Source organism: Rhincodon typus, chromosome 9, assembly GCF_021869965.1.
Source record: "Rhincodon typus isolate 14 chromosome 9, sRhiTyp1.1, whole genome shotgun sequence".
In the NCBI taxonomy this organism is placed as follows: domain Eukaryota; kingdom Metazoa; phylum Chordata; class Chondrichthyes; order Orectolobiformes; family Rhincodontidae; genus Rhincodon; species Rhincodon typus.
Genome location: NC_063340.1, coordinates 721,291 through 739,700, shown reverse-complemented (window position 1 = coordinate 739,700; position 18,410 = coordinate 721,291). Strand labels below are relative to the sequence as shown.

Here is an 18,410-nt window from a genome sequence, read left to right as displayed (position 1 = left end):
AACATACCGTACGCCTTCTTAACAACGCTATCAACCTGGGTGGCAACTTTCAGTGATCTATGCACATGGACACCGAGATCTTTCTGCTCATCCACACTACCATTAGCCCAGTACTCTGTATTCCTGTTACTCCTTCCAAAGTGAATCACCTCACACTTTTCCGCATTAAACTCCATTTGCCACCTCTCAGCCCAGCTCTGCAGCTTATCTATGTCCCTCTGTAACCTGCAACATCCTTCCGCACTATCCACAACTCCACTGACTTTGGTGTCATCCGCAAATTTACTAACCCATCCAGGTCATTTATAAAAATGACAAACAGCAGTGGCCCCAAAACAGATCCTTGAGGTACACCACTAGTAACTGAACTCCAGGATGAACATTTCCCATCAACCACCACCCTCTGTCTTCTTACAGCTAGCCAATTTCTGATCCAAACCGCTAAATCACCCTCAATCCCATGCCTCCGTATTTTCTGCAATAGCCTACCACGGGGAACCTTATCAAACGCTTTACTGAAATCCATATACACCACATCAACCGCTTTACCCTCATCCACCTGTTTCGTCACCTTCTCAAAGAACTCAATAAGGTTTGTGAGGCACGACCTACCCTTCACAAAACCGTGTTGACTATCCCTAATCAAATTATTCCTTTCTAGATGATTATAAATCCTATCTCTTATAATACTTTCCAACATTTACCCACAACCGAAGTAAGGCTCACTGGTCTATAATTACCAGGGTTGTCTCTACTCCCCTTCTTGAACAAGGGGACAACATTTGCTATCCTCCAGTCTTCTGGCACTATTCCTGTAGACAATGACGACATAAAGATCAAAGCCAAAGGCTCTGCAATCTCCTGTCTAGCTTCCCAGAGAATTCTAGGATAAATCCCATCCGGCCCAGGGGACTTATCTATTTTCACACCTTCCAGAATTGCTAACACCTCCTCCTCATGAACCTCAATCCCGTCTAGTCTAATAGACTGTATCTCAGTATTCTCCTCGACTACATTGTCTTTTTCCTGTGTGAATACTGACGAAAAATATTCATTTAGTGCCTCTCCTATCTCTTCGGACTCCACGCACAACTTCCCACTACTGTCCTTGACTGGCCCCAATCTTACTCCAGTCATTCTTTTATTCCTGACATACCTATAGAAAGCTTTAGGGTTTTCCTTGATCCTACCTGCTAAAGACTTCTCATGTCCCCTCCTGGCTCTTCTCAGCTCTCTCTTTAGGTCCTTCCTGGCTAACTTGTAACTCTCAAGCGCCCTAACTGAGCCTTCACGCCTCATCTCTACATAAGCCTCCTTCTTCCTCTTGACAAGAGATTCAACTTGTTCAGTAAACCACGGTTCCCTCGCTCGAACACGTCCTCCCTGCCTGACAGGTACATACTTATCAAGGACACGCAGCAGCTGTTCCTTGAACAAGCTCCACATTTCAATTGTGCCCAGCCCCTGCAGTTTCCTTCTCCATCCTGTGCATCCTAAATCTTGCCTCATCGCCTCATAATTGCCTTTCCCCCAGCGGTATATACCGATCCCTTTCCATCGCTAAAGTAAACGTAACCGAATTGTGGTCACTAATGCCGAAGTGCTCACCTACCTCCAAATCTAACACCTGGCCTGGTTCATTACCCAGTACCAAATCCAATGTGGCCTCGCCTCTTGTTGGCCCATCTACATACTGTGTCAGGAAACCCTCCTGCACACATTGGACAAAAACTGACCCATCTGAAGTACTCAACACTTAACAAGCCAGAGACAGATGTGTTGGACCAGCAAGGGAATAGGCTGGTGTGTTAAAGTGCCACTTTAACTCCATATTGAGTTAGATAATTCTGATGGAAATGCGTAGACAGCAACAGTTGGGCTTTGACAGATCTACATTTGAACAAGATGGTAAAGCATCATCCAGACTGAAGACAATAAGACGCAGAAGTAGGCAATTTGGTTTTTTTTAATTCATTCACGGCACGAGGGCATCACTAGCTAGGCAGCATTTATTGCCCATCCCTAATTGCCCAGAGGGCAGTTAAGAGTCAACCACATTGCAGTGGGTCTGGAGTCACACGTAGGCCAGATCAGGTAAGGATGGCAGTTTCCTTCCCTATAGGACATGAGTGAACCAGATGGGTATTTTCTGACAATTGACAATGGATTCATAGACAACATTAGATTGTCAATTCCAGATATTTATTCAATTCAAATTCCACCACCTGCTGTGGCGGGATTCGAACCCAGGTGCCCAGAACATTATCTGGGTCTCTTGATTAACAATCCAGTGACAATACCACTCGGCCACTGCTTCCTGGTTCATCAAGTCTGAGCTGGTCATTCACTGAGATCATGGCTCATCTGTTGATCTGCAACTCCCATAACCCTTGATTCCCTTGCTGATTAAAAATCTGTCAAACTCAGCCTTGAACATAGTTAATAATCCAGCCTCAACAGCCCTCTGCGGTAAAGAATTCCAGATTCACTACCCTTACAGAAGAAATTTCTCATCGTTGTCTTAAACGTGCAACCCCTTCTTCTGAGATTATGCCCTTGGCCAAAGTACATAAGGTCATATTTTCCCATGTTATGTTCCATCTGACAAATTTCTGCCCACTCTCTTAACCTGTCTATATCCCTGTGTAGCCTCTGTGCCATCCTCATTATTTTTGTGTCATCTGCAAACTTGATGATAGTACTGTTCAAGGGTCTCTCAAAAACCGAATTTTCCGAGTACTTACTGTGTAGCATGAGATTTAATTTAACAGCTATTAGAGCAGTACTTAACTTTCCAAAGTTCTAGCATATGAAAACAAAGGGCAGAATTACAAAGACACACAAGTCATGATGCCCAAGGCTAGCAACAACAGTTATCTGGTGCCAAATGCACCCTGTTATCACTGTTTTTTTTTCCCAAAATGAGCTTAGAAAGTATGGCAAACTAACCCTCAGCTGAAGGCAGGCAGGAGACAACGAACATCCAATGTCATGAATGGTTGTCCCATGGCCATTAGCCAGAAGGGCTCAGACACTTGATTAACACAGAAAATAATGTGTCCTAGAAATATGATATAACAATAAGTGCCAGGTTCAGAAAGGAACACTCAGGAGAGAAGGTACTGGGGGAAGCCCACAGGGCCAGCACGCTGGAATAACGACACTGGGGCCAAGAAAGTTAGAGAAGCAAAATCTATGCTGGAAAAGCTGCGCTGAGGCTAGGTCAAATCCACCTTGGTGGATCTGTGCGGGGACCAAGAAAACAGTAGACTCAGGGCAGAAGGGAATTTCTCCAAGTCAGCAGTTCTGATTAAGCAATCTTGCAGAGACAAGAGCAATCTTCATCAAACAGTCTTCTCGGGCAGATGGAAGATGGACCAGAAGCAAAGGAAAAAGACCGAAGGGTTGCCTAACACCTCAGTTAGACAGCAGGATGTTGTCCCCACAACTTTAACAGAATGAAGTATTCTACGCCGACAGCCATTTATCCTCTTGTATCAGTGAACCATCCCTAGTTGTCACAGTTGTAACCTTTCTTTATCTAAGGAATAAATCACATCCAGACTACAGCTTCCTAAATGCGATAAATTCAGGAAATTGCATTCAATTGTCCACTGCTCAACTGTGAATACAAACCATTAAAAACAACAACAGTATGTTAACTTCTCTGATCCAAGTCATTAATATAGGAGGTTAACAAGAGTGGCCCCAGCACGGATTCCTGTGGGACTTCACCAGTTACAGGTTGCCATCCTGAAAATGCCCCCCACTTATCCCAACTCTCTATCTTCTATTAGTTAGTCAATCCTCCATCCATGCTAATATATTATTGCAACACCATGGGTAGTTATCATATTAAGTAGCGTACCATATGGTATTTAATTGAACTCGAAACACAAACGAGGTAAGTTTTAAATACAGATAAGTGTGGAGCTGGAGGAGCACAGCAGGCCAGGCAGCATCAGAGCAGCTGGAAAGTTGACGCTTCAGGTCGGGACCCTTCTTCAGAAAAGAATTTCCTCTGATGCTGCCTGGCCTGCTGTGCTCCTCCACCTCCACACTGTTATCTGTGGCTCCAGCATCAGCAGTTCTTACTATCTCTGAGGTTTTAAATAGTAATTGTTACCTGTTCAGCCATACTAAGGCTGTCAACAACTTGAAGACCTTCTTAAAAGGAGATTGGGGGAAAAATGGCTAACATATGGGAGGTTTAAGGGGAAAATGGTTTAACAAACTTGTACCCAAAAGTGCTGTTTTATAGTTATCCTCCGATGGATTTCTGTTCAACACGTTAATCTACAAACACTCAAACAATCACGGGGAACGGGTTTAAAAGACATTTTAAAAACATAGATGCAACTGCCCTTGAAATTAAAATTCCAGCCTCTAACGTTGCTTATTAATAATGAGTAGTAGCAACTCCTCACTATTTGAAAGAACAGCATAGCACCAAGAGGTGGCCATTCAGCTCACTGAATATGTCTTAACAGACTCAAAAGTGAGCTTATTCTAAACAGTAGTTGAGGTAGTGATTAGCATCTATACATTCCAAAGGTTTTTGTGGGGTGGGCGGGGAAAAGCCAAAAAAAAGCTCCTTACTGATCATCTGTCAATTCCTGCTGAAGGTGCATCTAAACAATTGCCCACAGAGAACAGGATTGGAATTAGATATGATTGTCTACCTCCCCGTTTCCTTCCACAGTCCGATTGCTTTCCGGTATTTCACACAAGAATGACACATGGGGAATACACAGTCATTTAAATTAGTTACCAAGGGATACACAATACTATGTAACTGCTTCAGAAGGGAGTCAATGCCTTTGGGAAAGGGGAAGGAAACAGGAATTGTGGGAGAAAAATTGTGTTAAAAAATTAACTTCAGGATGTATATTTTCATATTTTTCGAAATGACCTTTTAATACATCTTTGGATTTTGACTTTTATTCAGTGAGAATATGAGAATTATTTTCAGATTCTTCACTTTTTAGTGTCACGATCCAAAACGCAGATTGCATTCTTACCTGACCATTCTTACCAAGTTCAAACTCCACAATAGCAACCGGTGTGTTTATTTGATCTAAATGTCTGGACTGAGACTTCAGGTCAACTCTCCAACTCAAATTCCTCAGGCAGTTCTCCCAATTGCTCTGATGAATAAGACTTTCCCGGATTTTAACTTTATGAGTTTTCCAGAAGTTTGTTAAAACGGTCGCCTGCTCCGCTGTAATTCCTTTTTGTTTCTTGGTCTGTGCTGTTAAGAAGGCTTCCAGCTGGTTGAAATCCATGTCTGCAGACGCTATTGACTGTTGAGAAAAAAAACTCATTAGACCAGAAGTGTTTGCCATTGTGCACCAAAATAATTTGTTCAGGAGATTCAGTACAAACCAAAATCTAAGCAGACAAGATTGAGAGTACATTCTGCAAAAATAAATGCCACGATGCAAAGAGACTCATCAACATATCTGGTATCTTTTCACTACTCAACCCAAATACACTCTGTAACCCAGGACTTGAACGTAAAATCAAAGCTGACATTGCAGTGCAGTACTGAGGGAGAACTGCACTGTCAGGAGCACCAGTCTGATGAATGCAAATTCAAAGACAGTTAAATACGATAATGATTCACCATGGCTCTCATGAAATGTGTGAACAAAACATTCTAGTCTCATACTCAATGATGTCAATCAATCACTTTTGTGGTACTGAGAGCCAAGCCACGCAAACTCGTCCTCTTTGCTTCTCAATTAGTTCAGAGACTAATGCAATGATTTCAAAAATTCAGCAAAGTAGCACTTTTGGGTCACCCTGTTAAAAAGTGAAACTATAATTTAAGAGGCTTATTCTTGTTGTGTTGTCAATTCCAGATATGGGGTTCTTGTGCAGTTGTCAACATGAATGACTATCAATTCAAAAGCTTGAGTTCAGCTGAGGAGACAACTATTTTGTCATGTATCACCTATATCGTTATCCTTGTACACGCAGAGGCTTTTCAGCAAGTTATGGGGTAGCGTCGCAATGCAAATACACTAATCCAACAACACAGTATCAACTCATTTGAGTTGGTAGGAACAGTTAGTGCTGGTACCAAAGCACACAATGATACTTCATTTTCACTACGAAATTAGCTTACAGAAAGGTAGAATCAGTGATCCACAAAAGAAAGCCTCAAGTGATTCCAAGAAACATGAATTACAAGTGATAATTAAAATAACTTGACAAAGAATTGACGTTAAAGTGTTAATTGTGGTTCTAAGAGATTAAAAAAACAATCACAGTATATTTAGAATTCTAATCACTATCAAATAATTGTCCAATAAAACGGCAAAGAACATTTAATTGCGGTCAACTGTCACTATATTTCTGTTTTGGTGATTCAATGGTTAACATGGTGCCTTGCAGAAAGAATCACCAGTAAACAGGAAAACATTCTTGAACCTTGTTGAGAAATTGGACTTTCTGCCAATGAAAGTGCATAAAAGCTCCATACCACAGTAGTTAGGAATTTTTCAACTGGCCCACGCAGCAGCCTAAGAAATGACCAATGTCAATAATAGGGATTAATAAAACAGGAGAAAGGTTGGAGAGATTCTTTACAACACATCAAGGCACATTCCACAAAGTAGCAATCAGTGTGATGACACAACATGCAAGCTTCTGATTCACCACATTGGGAAATGTGCTGGCTTTGGTAAAAACATTGTTTAAGTTTTTGTTCTCTTTTGTGCACAATGTAATTATTGCAAATAAAACCAAGCAATTTGACAAAATTATCTCTGAAATGGGAACAAGCTATTTCTACATATCACTAATTTGTGAGCTTCACTTAAACGTTCACCACAATCCCAATAAAATGCAAGGACAACATGGCCAATAACAACCAAATACATTATTTACTCACATTTGCCACAAGACGTTTCAACAGGAATGTTTAAATGAACACTTTTACATTTCTTCCAACAGAAATATTTGGACAGAGAGCTGTTCATCTGATGTAGATTCGAAACAGGGTGATTTAGTTTGTAATCTGACAACAATGCAGAAATAAGTTTAATCAAAAATGTGGAATTCTGCATATGTTGAAATGAAAAATACAGGAGAAAAATGCTGGAAATACTCAGCAGGTCATGCACTGTCTGTGGATAGAGAAAGAGAGTTTCAGGTCTGTGACCTTTCATCAGAACTGGTAAAAGTTTGAAATGTAACACATTTTGAGCACGGGGTGGGTTGGACAAAGACAAAAGGAAAATCTGTGATAGGATGGAGGACAGGAGAAACAGAATGGCAGAAAATGTTATGATAGGGCAAGAAAAACAAAAGAAATACAAAATATCCAAGGGTGTAATTCAGTTTTAAACTTAAAATGAGGCAAATATTAAAACATGATTGGGTAAGGAAACAAAATGGAGGCAGGCAGAGTTTATGGTATGAAATTGTTGAACTCAAAATGTTGAGACAAGTAGTGAACAATGTCTTATTGAAAGACAAGGTGTTCTATGTCAAGCTTACATCCACCTTCACTGGAACAGGGTAGAAGGCCTTGGTCATAGGAACAGAAATTAGCCATCCAGTGCATTGAACCTGCTGCTCCATTCAATTAGATCATGAGTGGTCTTCTACCTCAACGCCATTTTCCTGCTCCATCTTCATATCGCTTGATGTCATTAGTCACCAGAAACCCATGACTTTCTGGCTTCAATATAACCGAGCCTTGACAGCTCTGGGTAGAGAATTCCAAAGAATTGCTACCTTCCGAATGAAGAAGTTCCTCTTTGTCTCAGTCTTAATTAGCCTAAAAGCCAGTGAAGATGCCCCTGGTTCTAGACTCCCCATCCAGGGAGACATTCTATAAACATCCACCTGTCTTGTACTGTAAGGAATTTATAAACTTCAATTGAGGTAACCTCCCATTACTTGAAGTTGTGCAGAGTATATGCCCTATTTCCCAAATTTCTCCTCATAACAAAATAACTCAATTGCAGGAATAAAAGCAAAATATTACAGATGCTGACAATCTGAAATAAAAAAACAAAATGCTGGAAAACTCAATAAAAGGTTACCAAAACCGATTGTATTTGATGTTAAACTGTTGCCTTGTTCAAGCAATAGAGGAAGATGTTTGTAGACAGCCTTACCTTGGGCCACGTGTGTAGAATGTGATTTGGCAGCAACATTTAGATCATAAAACATAGAACAGTCCAGCACAGGAACAAGGCCTTTGGCCCACGATGTTGTGTCGAACATGAAGCCAAATTAAGTTAATCCCTTCTGCTTGACCATGGTCTATATCCCTCCGCTCCTTGCTTAATCATGTGCTTATCTACAAGCCCTTTAAACGCCCCTATTGTACGCACCTCCACCACGACTCCTGGCACTATGTTCCAGGGACCTACCACTGTATATTAAAAAAAATTGCCCGTAACATCATCTTTGAACTTTTCCCCCTCACCTAAATCTATGCCCTCTAGTATTAGCTATTAACTCTGGGAAAGAGATTCTGATTGTCAACACTTATCTATGCATCTCATAAGTTTATAGATTTCTATCAGGGCTGCGCATAGCCTCCGCTGCTCCAGACAATGCAACCCTAATTTGTCCAGTCTCTCATTGTGGCTTATACCCTCAAATGCAGGCAGCACCCTGGTATACCACTGACATCCACACAAAAGCCTCCACATCCTTCCTGCAATGTGGCAACTGGAACTGGCCACAATGCTCTTAAGTGCGGCCTAGCCAAATTTTTATAAAGCTGCAACATTACTTCCTGAGATAACAAGGTGTTTAGCTGGATGAACACAGCAGGCCAAGCAACATCATAGGAGCAGGAAAGCTGATGTTTCGGGCCTAGGACCTTCCAAGATTTCTGAAGGAGGGTCTAGGCCCAAAACGTCAGCTGCTTGGCCTGCTGTGTTCATCCAGCTCTACACCTTGTTATCTCAGATTCTCCAGCATCTGCAGTTCCTACTATCTCTGAAACATTACTTCCTGACTCTAGTACTCAGTGCCCTGACCAATAAAGGCAAGCATGCCATACATCATCTTTACCAACCTATCTACTTGCGTGGAGCTATGCACTAGGACCTCAAAATCCCTCTGTGCATCAATGCTGTTAAAAAGGTCTTGCCATTGCACGTACACTTTTCCTCAACATTTGATCTCCCAAAGTGTAACACCTCACACTTGCCCAGGTTAAACTCCATCTGCTATTACTCCGCCCACATCTGCAACTGATCTATTTCCCACTGTATCCTTTGTCAACCTTCTACACTATCCACAATTCCCCCAATCTTTGCGTCATCTGCAAACCTACGAACTCATCCATCTATGTTTTCATCCAAGTCATTTACAGATATCACAAACAGCAGAGGTCCCAGTACGAATGCCTGCAGGAGCATCAGCCAACAAACACTTCCACCACTATTTTCTGCCTTCTATGGGCAAGCCAATACTGAATCCAAATGGGCAATTCACCTTAGATCCCATACATTCTAATCTTTTCGATGAGCCTACCAGGATGGATCTGGTCAAAAGCCTTACTAAAATCTAAGTAAACAACATCCACTGCTCTACCCCTATCACTAGCATCATACCTTTCTAAAATTTCTAAAAAAAAAATGAAGTCAGTAAGACATGACCAGCCCTGTCAAAGCCACACTGACTATCCCTAATTACCTGCTTTTCCAAATGCACGTAAATCCTATCCCTAAGAATCCTCTCCAATAGAATCACATCCACCAATGCGAGACTCATTGGTATATAATTTCCTGGATTATCCCCATTTTCCTTTTTGAACAGAGGAACAACATTAGCTACCTCAAGGACCTGTCCATGTGCTAGAGAGGATACAAAGATCTAAGTCAAGGCCCCAGCAATCTCCTCTCTTGCCTCTCTCAATAACCTGGAGTAGTTATCAATCAGGCCCTTAGGACTTATCCACTTCAATGCTCAAGAGACCCAACACCATTTCATTCTTGACCTCAAAATGCCCTAGTATATTAGCATGCTCCACATGAATTTCACTATCGTCCACGGCCTTCTCCTTGGTGAATACCAGTGCAAAGTACTCATTTAGGATCCCACCCGTATCCTCTGCCTCCAAGCACAAGTTCCCTCCTTTATCCTTGCATGGTCCTACCCTCTTCCCAGTTATCTTCTTGTTCCCAGTTATCTTCTTGCTTTCAATGTATGTAAAAAATGTCCTGGGATTCTCTTAACCCCAACATGCTCATGACATTTCATGGCCCCTCCTTGGTCTCCTAATTTCCTGCTTGATTTAGCTGGGGCAGGTCAGTGAATGACTGTCAAAACTGCAAAGAATAGCCTTGATCTCGCAACAGTTAATTCACTCTTGGGCTGCTAAATAACACAAGGGCCATGAATGATGTAAATTGAAGCTGCAAACTCAATGCCTAAATAATGAACATTAAAGTGAAGAATCACAATTACGGTCTAAAACCAAAATCAGTACATTTATCGAGTGCTATTCCTTCCTTTTGAAGTGTGCAATTTGGTTTCTGTATGGAGATCTGATGGCCTTCCTAATACCAGAGCCTATTGTAAAATCTGGTTCGGAATTACAATTCTGTGTCCCCCCTCAGTTGATCACTGCCTCTGCTGAACAGGATATCAGTCATTTGCAGATCATATAGAATCAATCATTGTAAGTATTCCCAGCAGAGGCCTCAAAGTTATGTACATTAGCCTGCAGGAAATGGTACACCTTGTTACAATGCTCATAGAATAACTATCAAGATTTAACAGACAATACAAAAGTGGCCTCAACTGTTCTTCTTCTAAGCCTCTTGGGGTCACATATTTATGAAAATAAACTACTTTAAACGTGCCAGATGAATTATCCTGCTTCATAAGACTGTAGCACATCTTTGTTTACCCCCCCAGAATCACACTGAAGTCAGTAAGGGACTTGTACTTTCCTGTCACTGGTAAGCCATCTGCTCTACTCTACCATGGCAGCTCATTTCTCAAACCAGCAACCGAGTATCAAAATAACTGGATGAGATGCAAAGGGAGCAACGTTCTGCAAAAATCTGCACATCTCTCACTAATCTTCATACATTCATAACTTGACAAGCATCACAAAAAAAAAGTCATATTGCTTCTTCTTCTGCACATTTTGGGATTGCAATGTACAGCAATACTGTGATAAGAAAAAGGTTATCAAGTCAATACCAGTATCAGACAGTTAAAGACAGGAAGCTTATTTGCAGAGCTGCCTCAGTATCTCAAAATCAAGTAACATTTCCTGACCACAGTCATCTTTTTCCTTCCTCAATGGGCTATTTTGTGAGTTTTCTTAACACATTAGGTGTCACTGCAAACATTATCCTGGCAAAAGGTTGGCACAAATGGAATTCATGTTCACCACTCCATGACACAGCAACAATGGTTTACTGACCAAAGGCAGATCCCCACAGAATAAAGAGAACATATTTCACCTTATGAAGTAAACTTCATTTGAGGTTCAAGATAACACACACTGTTCCATAGACGTGGCCTCTGAGAATCACACAAAAACATTTTCAGCAAGAGACATGCTACACTATCATGCAGGAGAATAGTTATTTAAACATTTCAAACTTATTCTGAGAAACAGTGGCAGTCACGGAAAGATAGTTTTGTGACTAAATTCTCAAATATATGTTGAGAAGACATTTACTGTACACCACCCTTCAAGTGTGGGCGCAGCGGTGAGAGATGGTGCCAGAGCATGGCAACTTTGACGTATGTGGGGCCAGTGCAGGACTGGAAATGGTGGCAGTGGTATAAGCATCTATGGCAGCTCTAATATCAGCTCTGGTTCAAATGCACCTTGCATTTGTTCAGCAAGGTTGGGGACTCTGATACTTCAATTGATTCCAAGATGGCAGTGGCATCAGCGTGTTGGGCCCAGCAGTGAGTGATGGCACCACAGCATGGCGACTTCAATGTCGGTGGATCAACCACAGGCAGTGGCATTGACGGTAGCAAAGCAGCAGCAAAGCAGGGGCAAAGCAGGGGCAGTACCATGGCGTTGACGAGCCCAGCTCAAGACTCATGGAAACGGCAGCTGCAAGGGTGACCTGGACATTTACTTTTCCTTCTGTTTCTGTTTCTTCAATTTCAATTCTTGTTTTTAATTCTACCTATTATGTTCTAAAATGGTGCAGGAGTATGGCAACTCTGTACACTTTCCATTGTACTCCTGTATTTGGGTACACGTGACAATGAAATCTAATTCAATCCAATTTAAAATCTAATCTCAGAATCTTTAATGCAAATTCCCTTTAATTCAATGCATATACCCACTATGTTTTATTTCTTTCTTGCTGGAAAAGTGAACAGCTTTGATCTGTGGGTCAAATACAACATTATCTGACATAGCTTTCCCACTCCCACACTATTTTAGGAGGAAATATTCATGTAGATTTATGTAAACCTGTTACGTAAAGTCTCCGATCAAATGCATCAAATGTTTTAGCACTTGATGTTAAAATTAATTCTTTTCCATTTGTGCCCTGTATCAAAAGTATAATACATTAAACAATTGAAAGGTTAACAAACAGAAAAAAGCTGATATGTCACTGAACAGAGAGCCCTCCACCAGCACCCCCTTCCTCAACCACCGCCCAAACGAAAAGAGCCAACTGAAGTCTCTGTGATTTAGAGGTCACAGAGTTAAAATCATTAAACAACCAGAGTCCGTTGGTTTTGACCAGGATAAGCTGACTTGATCACTAAGCATTGCAAATTTGCGAACTCACTGAATGGGGTCACAGAATCAAATACAGAGCAACCAGTACAGAAAGGATATTTGGATTTCCAGAAGGGATTCGATAATATGCAATAAACTTTCATGTGGCACAAGATTGGAGCTCACAGTATCAGCATGGATTGAAGATTGGTTGGAGCCAGGAGTAATGGGCCTTTTTTGAGTTGGACAGACATTAAAAAGTGATGTGTCACAAGGATCAGCCCGAGGGCCTCTTACGTTTACCATCTATATTCAGGGCTTGGAGGATAGGCAAGGCCCTAAGTATCCAAATTTGCTGACGATACAAAGATAGGCCTTTATTACAAGGGAGTTGGAGTTAAAAAACAGGAAAGTTTTGTTACAATTGTACAGGGTGTTGGTGAGGCTGCAGCCGGAGTACTGTGTACAATTCTGATCTCCGTCTGAAGCATGGACTCAGTGCCATTGAAGGCAATTCAAAAGGGATTCACTGGGCTGGTTCCTGGGTGAAGAGGTTGACTGATCAAGAACAGCTAAACAAATCAGGCCTTTATGCACCAGAGTTTAGAAGAGTGAGGGGTGATGTTATTGAAACATACAAGATTCTGAGGGAGTTCAACAGGGTAGATGTTGAGAAGATATTTCCATGAATGCAGGAAGCTCAAACTATGGGACATTGTTACAGAGTAAGGGGGGGCACTCATTTAAACAGAGATGCAAAGGGATTTCTTCTCCCATAGGATAGTAAATGTCTGGAATTCTCTACCCTAGAGTGTGTTGTGGAGCTGAGGTCACCGAAAATATTTAAGAGGAAAAACAGTTTGAAATATCAGGGAATTGAAGGCTACAATGATCTGGCATGAAAGAGAAATTGAGGCTTGGGGCAGATCAGCCATGATCTTGTTTGAATAATGGGGGCAGGCTTGAGACACCAAATGGCCCTCTCTGCTCCTATTTCTTACATTCTTAAATATCTCAGATACAGCCCAGCATTGTAGGTCACAGCCTGGAGGTAGGTTCCCCTCAGCTTTTTCATCCCAATTTTGACTGGCATTAACATTCAGATTATTTTTTGTAACTTTTAGGAAGAATTCCTACATCTCCCACCCTTGGACAATGCAGGTAAATTACACTGGAGGAGGCGATAGCCTCATGGTATTACCACAAGACTACTAATCCAGAAATGGCTAATGTTCTGGTGGAATTTGAATTCAACAATAAATGTCTGGAATTGAGAATCTACTGATGACCATGAAACTTTTACCTATTGTTGGAAAGACTCATCTGACTCACTGAAGTCCTTCAAGGAGGGAAATCTGCCATCCTCACCTGGTCTGGCTGACATGTGACTCCAGATCCACAGCATTGTGGTTGACCCTCAACTGCCCTTTGAAATGGCTTAGCAAGCCACTCAGTTGTATCAACTGTTTTGAAGACTCAACAAAGAAATGAAACAGAACAACCCACCTGGCATTGGCCTAGGCACTGGAAAAGACAATAGCAACACAGTGGACCCTGCAAAGTCCTCTTTGCTAACATCCATAGGCAAGTGCCAAAATTGGGAGAGTTGGCACACAGACCAGTCAAGCAACAGCCTGACTCATACCTTACTGACAACATCCCAGACACGACCATCACCACTCCTGGATATGTCCTGTCCCACTGACAGGACAGACCCAGCCGAGGTGGCAGCACAATAGTATATGGAAGCAAAGGAGTTGCCCTGGAAGTCCTCAACATTGACTCCAGACCCCATGAAGTCTCATGGCTTTAGGTTAAACACAGGCAAGGAAGCCTCCTACTGATTCCCACATATCATCCTTCCTCAGCTGATGAATCAGTGCTCCTCCATGTTGAGCAACACTTGGAGGAAGCAGGGGGGTGGCAAGGATGCAAAATGTACTCTGGGTGGGGGAATTCAACATCCACCAAGAGCGGCTTAGCAGCAGCACTACTGATACTGGTAAAGCCCTAAAGGATATAGCTGCTAGACTGGATCTGCGGCCGGTGATGAAGGAACCATCAGGGAAAACAAATTTGACCTCATCCTTACCCATCTACTGGCTGCAGATGCATCTATCCATGACAGTATCGGTAAGAGTGACCACCGCACAGTCCTTGTGGAGATAAAGTCCTGTCATCACATTGACAATATCCTCCATTGTACTGTGTGGCACTATCACAGTGTTAAATGGGACAGACTTCAAACAAACCGAGCAACACAAGACTGGGCATCCAAGAGGCACTGTGGGCCATCAACAGCAGCAGAATTGTACTCCAGCACAATCTGAAACCTCCTGGCCCGATACATCTCCCACTCTACTATTACCATCAAGACTGGGAATCAACCCCGGTTCAATGGAGAGTGCGCCCGGAGCAGCACCAGGCATAGTTAAAAATGAGATGTCAACCTGGTGAAGTTACCACAAACAGGACTAATTGCATGCCAAACAGCATAAACAACAACTGAAAGAGCTAAGTGATCTCACAGCCATTAGATCCAGTCTACACTCTGTAGTCCTGCCACATCCGGTTATAAAAATTGTAGTGGACAATTAAACAATATGCTGGAGGAGAAGACATTCGCAATAAACTTCTGACAGAAAATCCCAAGTATGATCCATGTTGGCCTCCTCCAGTAGTCCTCATCATCCCAGATGCCAGTCTTCAGCCAATTAGATTCACTACACGTGATATCGAGAAATGGTTGGAGGTACTGGATACTACAAACACTACATGCCCTGAAAACACTCCTGCAATAGTTCTGAAGACCTGTGCTCCAGAATTTGCCACTCCACAGGCCAAGCTGCTCCAGTACACTTATAACACTGGAAAACTGCCCAGGTATGTCCTGTACACACATCGCAGGACAAATCCAGCCTACGCGCGATTATTCGTAAAGTGATGGAACGCATCATCAAGTGCTTTCAAGCAGCACCTACTCAGCGACACCCAGTTTGGTTTCTGCCACAAAAACTCCGCTCCTGATCTCATTGCAGATTTGGTTAAAACAGCTAGATTCCATAGGGGAGGTGAGAGTGACAGCTGTTGACATCAAGTCCACATTCAACTGAGCATGGCATCAAGGAGCCCTAGCAAAACTGGAACAGCTATCAAAGAGAAAACATTCTGCTGGATGCAGTCATACCTGGCACATAGGAAGATAGTTGCAGTTGTTGGAGGTCAGTCACCTCAGCTTCAGGGCACCTCTGCAGGGGCTCCTCAGGATACTTTTGTAGACCCAACAACCTTCAGCTGCTTCATCAACGACCCTTTGTCCATCATCAGGTCAGAAATTGGGATGTTCATCAAGGAATGGACGATATTCAGCACTATTCAAGTGGCTTGGGCTTACAAGGAGCAAATAACATTTGCATCACTCAAATGCCAGACAGACAATCTAACCACTACCCCACGACATTCAATGGTGTTAACATCACTGTATTCCCCCACTATCAATATTCTTGGGGTTACCCTTGACCAGAAAGTACACTGGACTTGCTACTTAAACACAGTGGTTACAACAGCAGGTCAGGGAGGCTTGGAATTCTGGAGTAACTCACCTCCTGATTCCCCAAAGCCCATCCACCATCCACAAGGCACAAGTCAGGAGCGCGATGGTATACTCCCCACTTGTCTGGGTGGGCACTGCTCCAACAACACTTGAAGCTTGACACCATCCTGGACAATGCAGCCCACTTAACTGGAACCACATCCACGAGCATCCACCCCTTCCACTCTCGACACTCAGTAGCAGCGTGTATCATCTACAAGATGCATTGCAGAAATTCACTGAACAATCCTGAAACACCTTCCCAGCTTCATTTTTTGCTACCCAGCAGATGGTTTACCTTTTTCTTCTTTTTCTTTTCATTTTCGTAAGAGGCCATCCTGGGTCTAGTTTATTTTTAATTTTTTATTCTGCCTATTTTTCTAACAGATTGTTTACCTTACCTAGAGGGAGGGATCAATAAAATGTGGAACCACTCAGCATGGTTACAAGTATGCCAAGCAAATAGATTTTTAAAAATTCATTCATAGAATGTGGGAGTGACTAGTTTAGCCAATATTTATTGTCAATCCTTAGCTGCGCTTGAGAAGGGTGGTGAGCTGCCTTCTTGAAGAGTTGCAGTAGGTAGACCACAATGCCATTAAGTATTGCATTTCAGGGTTTTGGCCCAGTGACACTGAAGGAACAACAACATATTTTCAAATGAGGATGGTGAGTGGCTTGAAGAAGAATTGCAGGGAATGGCACTCCCATGTATCTGCTGCCCTTGGCCTTCTAGAGGGATGTGGTAGTGAGTTTGGAAGGAGCTGTTGAAGCAGCCTTGGAGAATTTCTGTCGTGCATGTTGTAGAAGATGCACTCTGCTGCTACAGAGTCAGTGAAGGAGGAAATAGATGTTTGTGAATGTGGTGCCAACCAAGCAGGCTGTTTTGTCCAGATATACTGCACAGAATCGGGCCATTCAGCTCAACCAGGCATTTCAAAAACCATTACCTTTCCAAAAGTAAGACAGTAAATTTCCACAAGCACTAAAACCCAGGTCATGAAGTGGCCATTGGTAACTCCACTGCATAAAAATAAAAGCTGCATTCCAAATTTATACAGAGCCAAACTCCATGTACCTATTTGTGCCCCACATCCTTTAATGCCAATGGTTGATTCATGAAAATCTTACTCAATTTTTAAATTAACAATTGCCATTTGCGGAACAGAGTTCCAACTTGTATCATCCTTTGTACATTTCCTAATTTCACACCTCTTTGGTCTGTCTCAGATTTTTAAGACTATACATATTTATGAATCAGGAACAGGACTCGGCTCTTCAGCCCTTTCAGCCTGTCCACAATTTGTTAACATCATGAAAAATGAGTCTTTACATTGCTGTCTACACACTGTACCTTTTGAGATTTCTGTCAGTCATTAATCTCAATTAACACAACCTTGAAAGCATTTCACGGCCTCACCCCCACTGCCTTCTGGGGAAGGAAATTCCAGACTAATGACTCAAAAAGAAAATTCTCATTTCCATCTTAAATGGGATACCCTTATCTTTCAACTATGTCCCCTTGTTCTAATCTCTCCCACAAGGGAAACATCTCTTCAGCATCCCCTCCATTTCAATAACCATTCATTATTTTAAGCGCCAATGGATACAGGTCCAACTTCTTCAACTTGTCATCATAAGACTCCCCAAACAATGAAAATAGGTTTAGTCCACCATCTCTCTCTCTCCCCCTCAGTTTCTTGAAAATTTCAATCAAATCACTTCAACCTTTAAATTCCAGGGAATACAATCCTAGATAGCAATACTCATTTTTGATATTTAATGCTTGAAGGGAGTGCACTGCAAATCTACCTGAATTCCAAGGTCAATACATCCTTAAGTTGTGATACCCAGCCCTGCTCTCAGCAATTCAGATGTAGTCGCATAACTTCGACCCTTATATTCTATTCCTCTTGCTATAAAGATCAGCATTCCATCAGCCTAATTATTTTTCTGTACCTTTTAATGATCTGTTCCTGGCCCCAAAGCCTCCTAGAATCTCTGATGTGGAGGTGCTGACGGTGGACTGGGTTGGACAAGGTCAGAAGTCAAACAACACCAAGTTATAGTCCAGCAGGTTTATTTGAAATCACAAATTTCAAATAAACCTGTTGGTCTATACCCTGATGT

At 42.1% G+C, this 18,410-nt stretch overlaps 1 protein-coding gene across 4 annotated transcripts in view; it reads right to left on the bottom strand.

Moving 5' to 3' along the window:
* Nucleotides 1-18,410, bottom strand: part of commd1 (copper metabolism (Murr1) domain containing 1) — a 74,082-nt gene that overhangs the window by 37,261 nt on the left and 18,411 nt on the right. For 2 of the 4 annotated variants that reach the window (XM_020516190.2, XM_048600764.1), the window contains exon 2: nt 5,022-5,303. In XM_020516190.2, coding sequence (XP_020371779.1) covers nt 5,022-5,303 — 282 coding nt within the window. Of the gene's footprint in view, nt 1-5,021; nt 5,304-15,875; nt 16,076-18,410 lie in introns of those variants that run through there. The other 2 variants (XM_048600763.1, XM_020516191.2) reach the window with 2 other exon arrangements.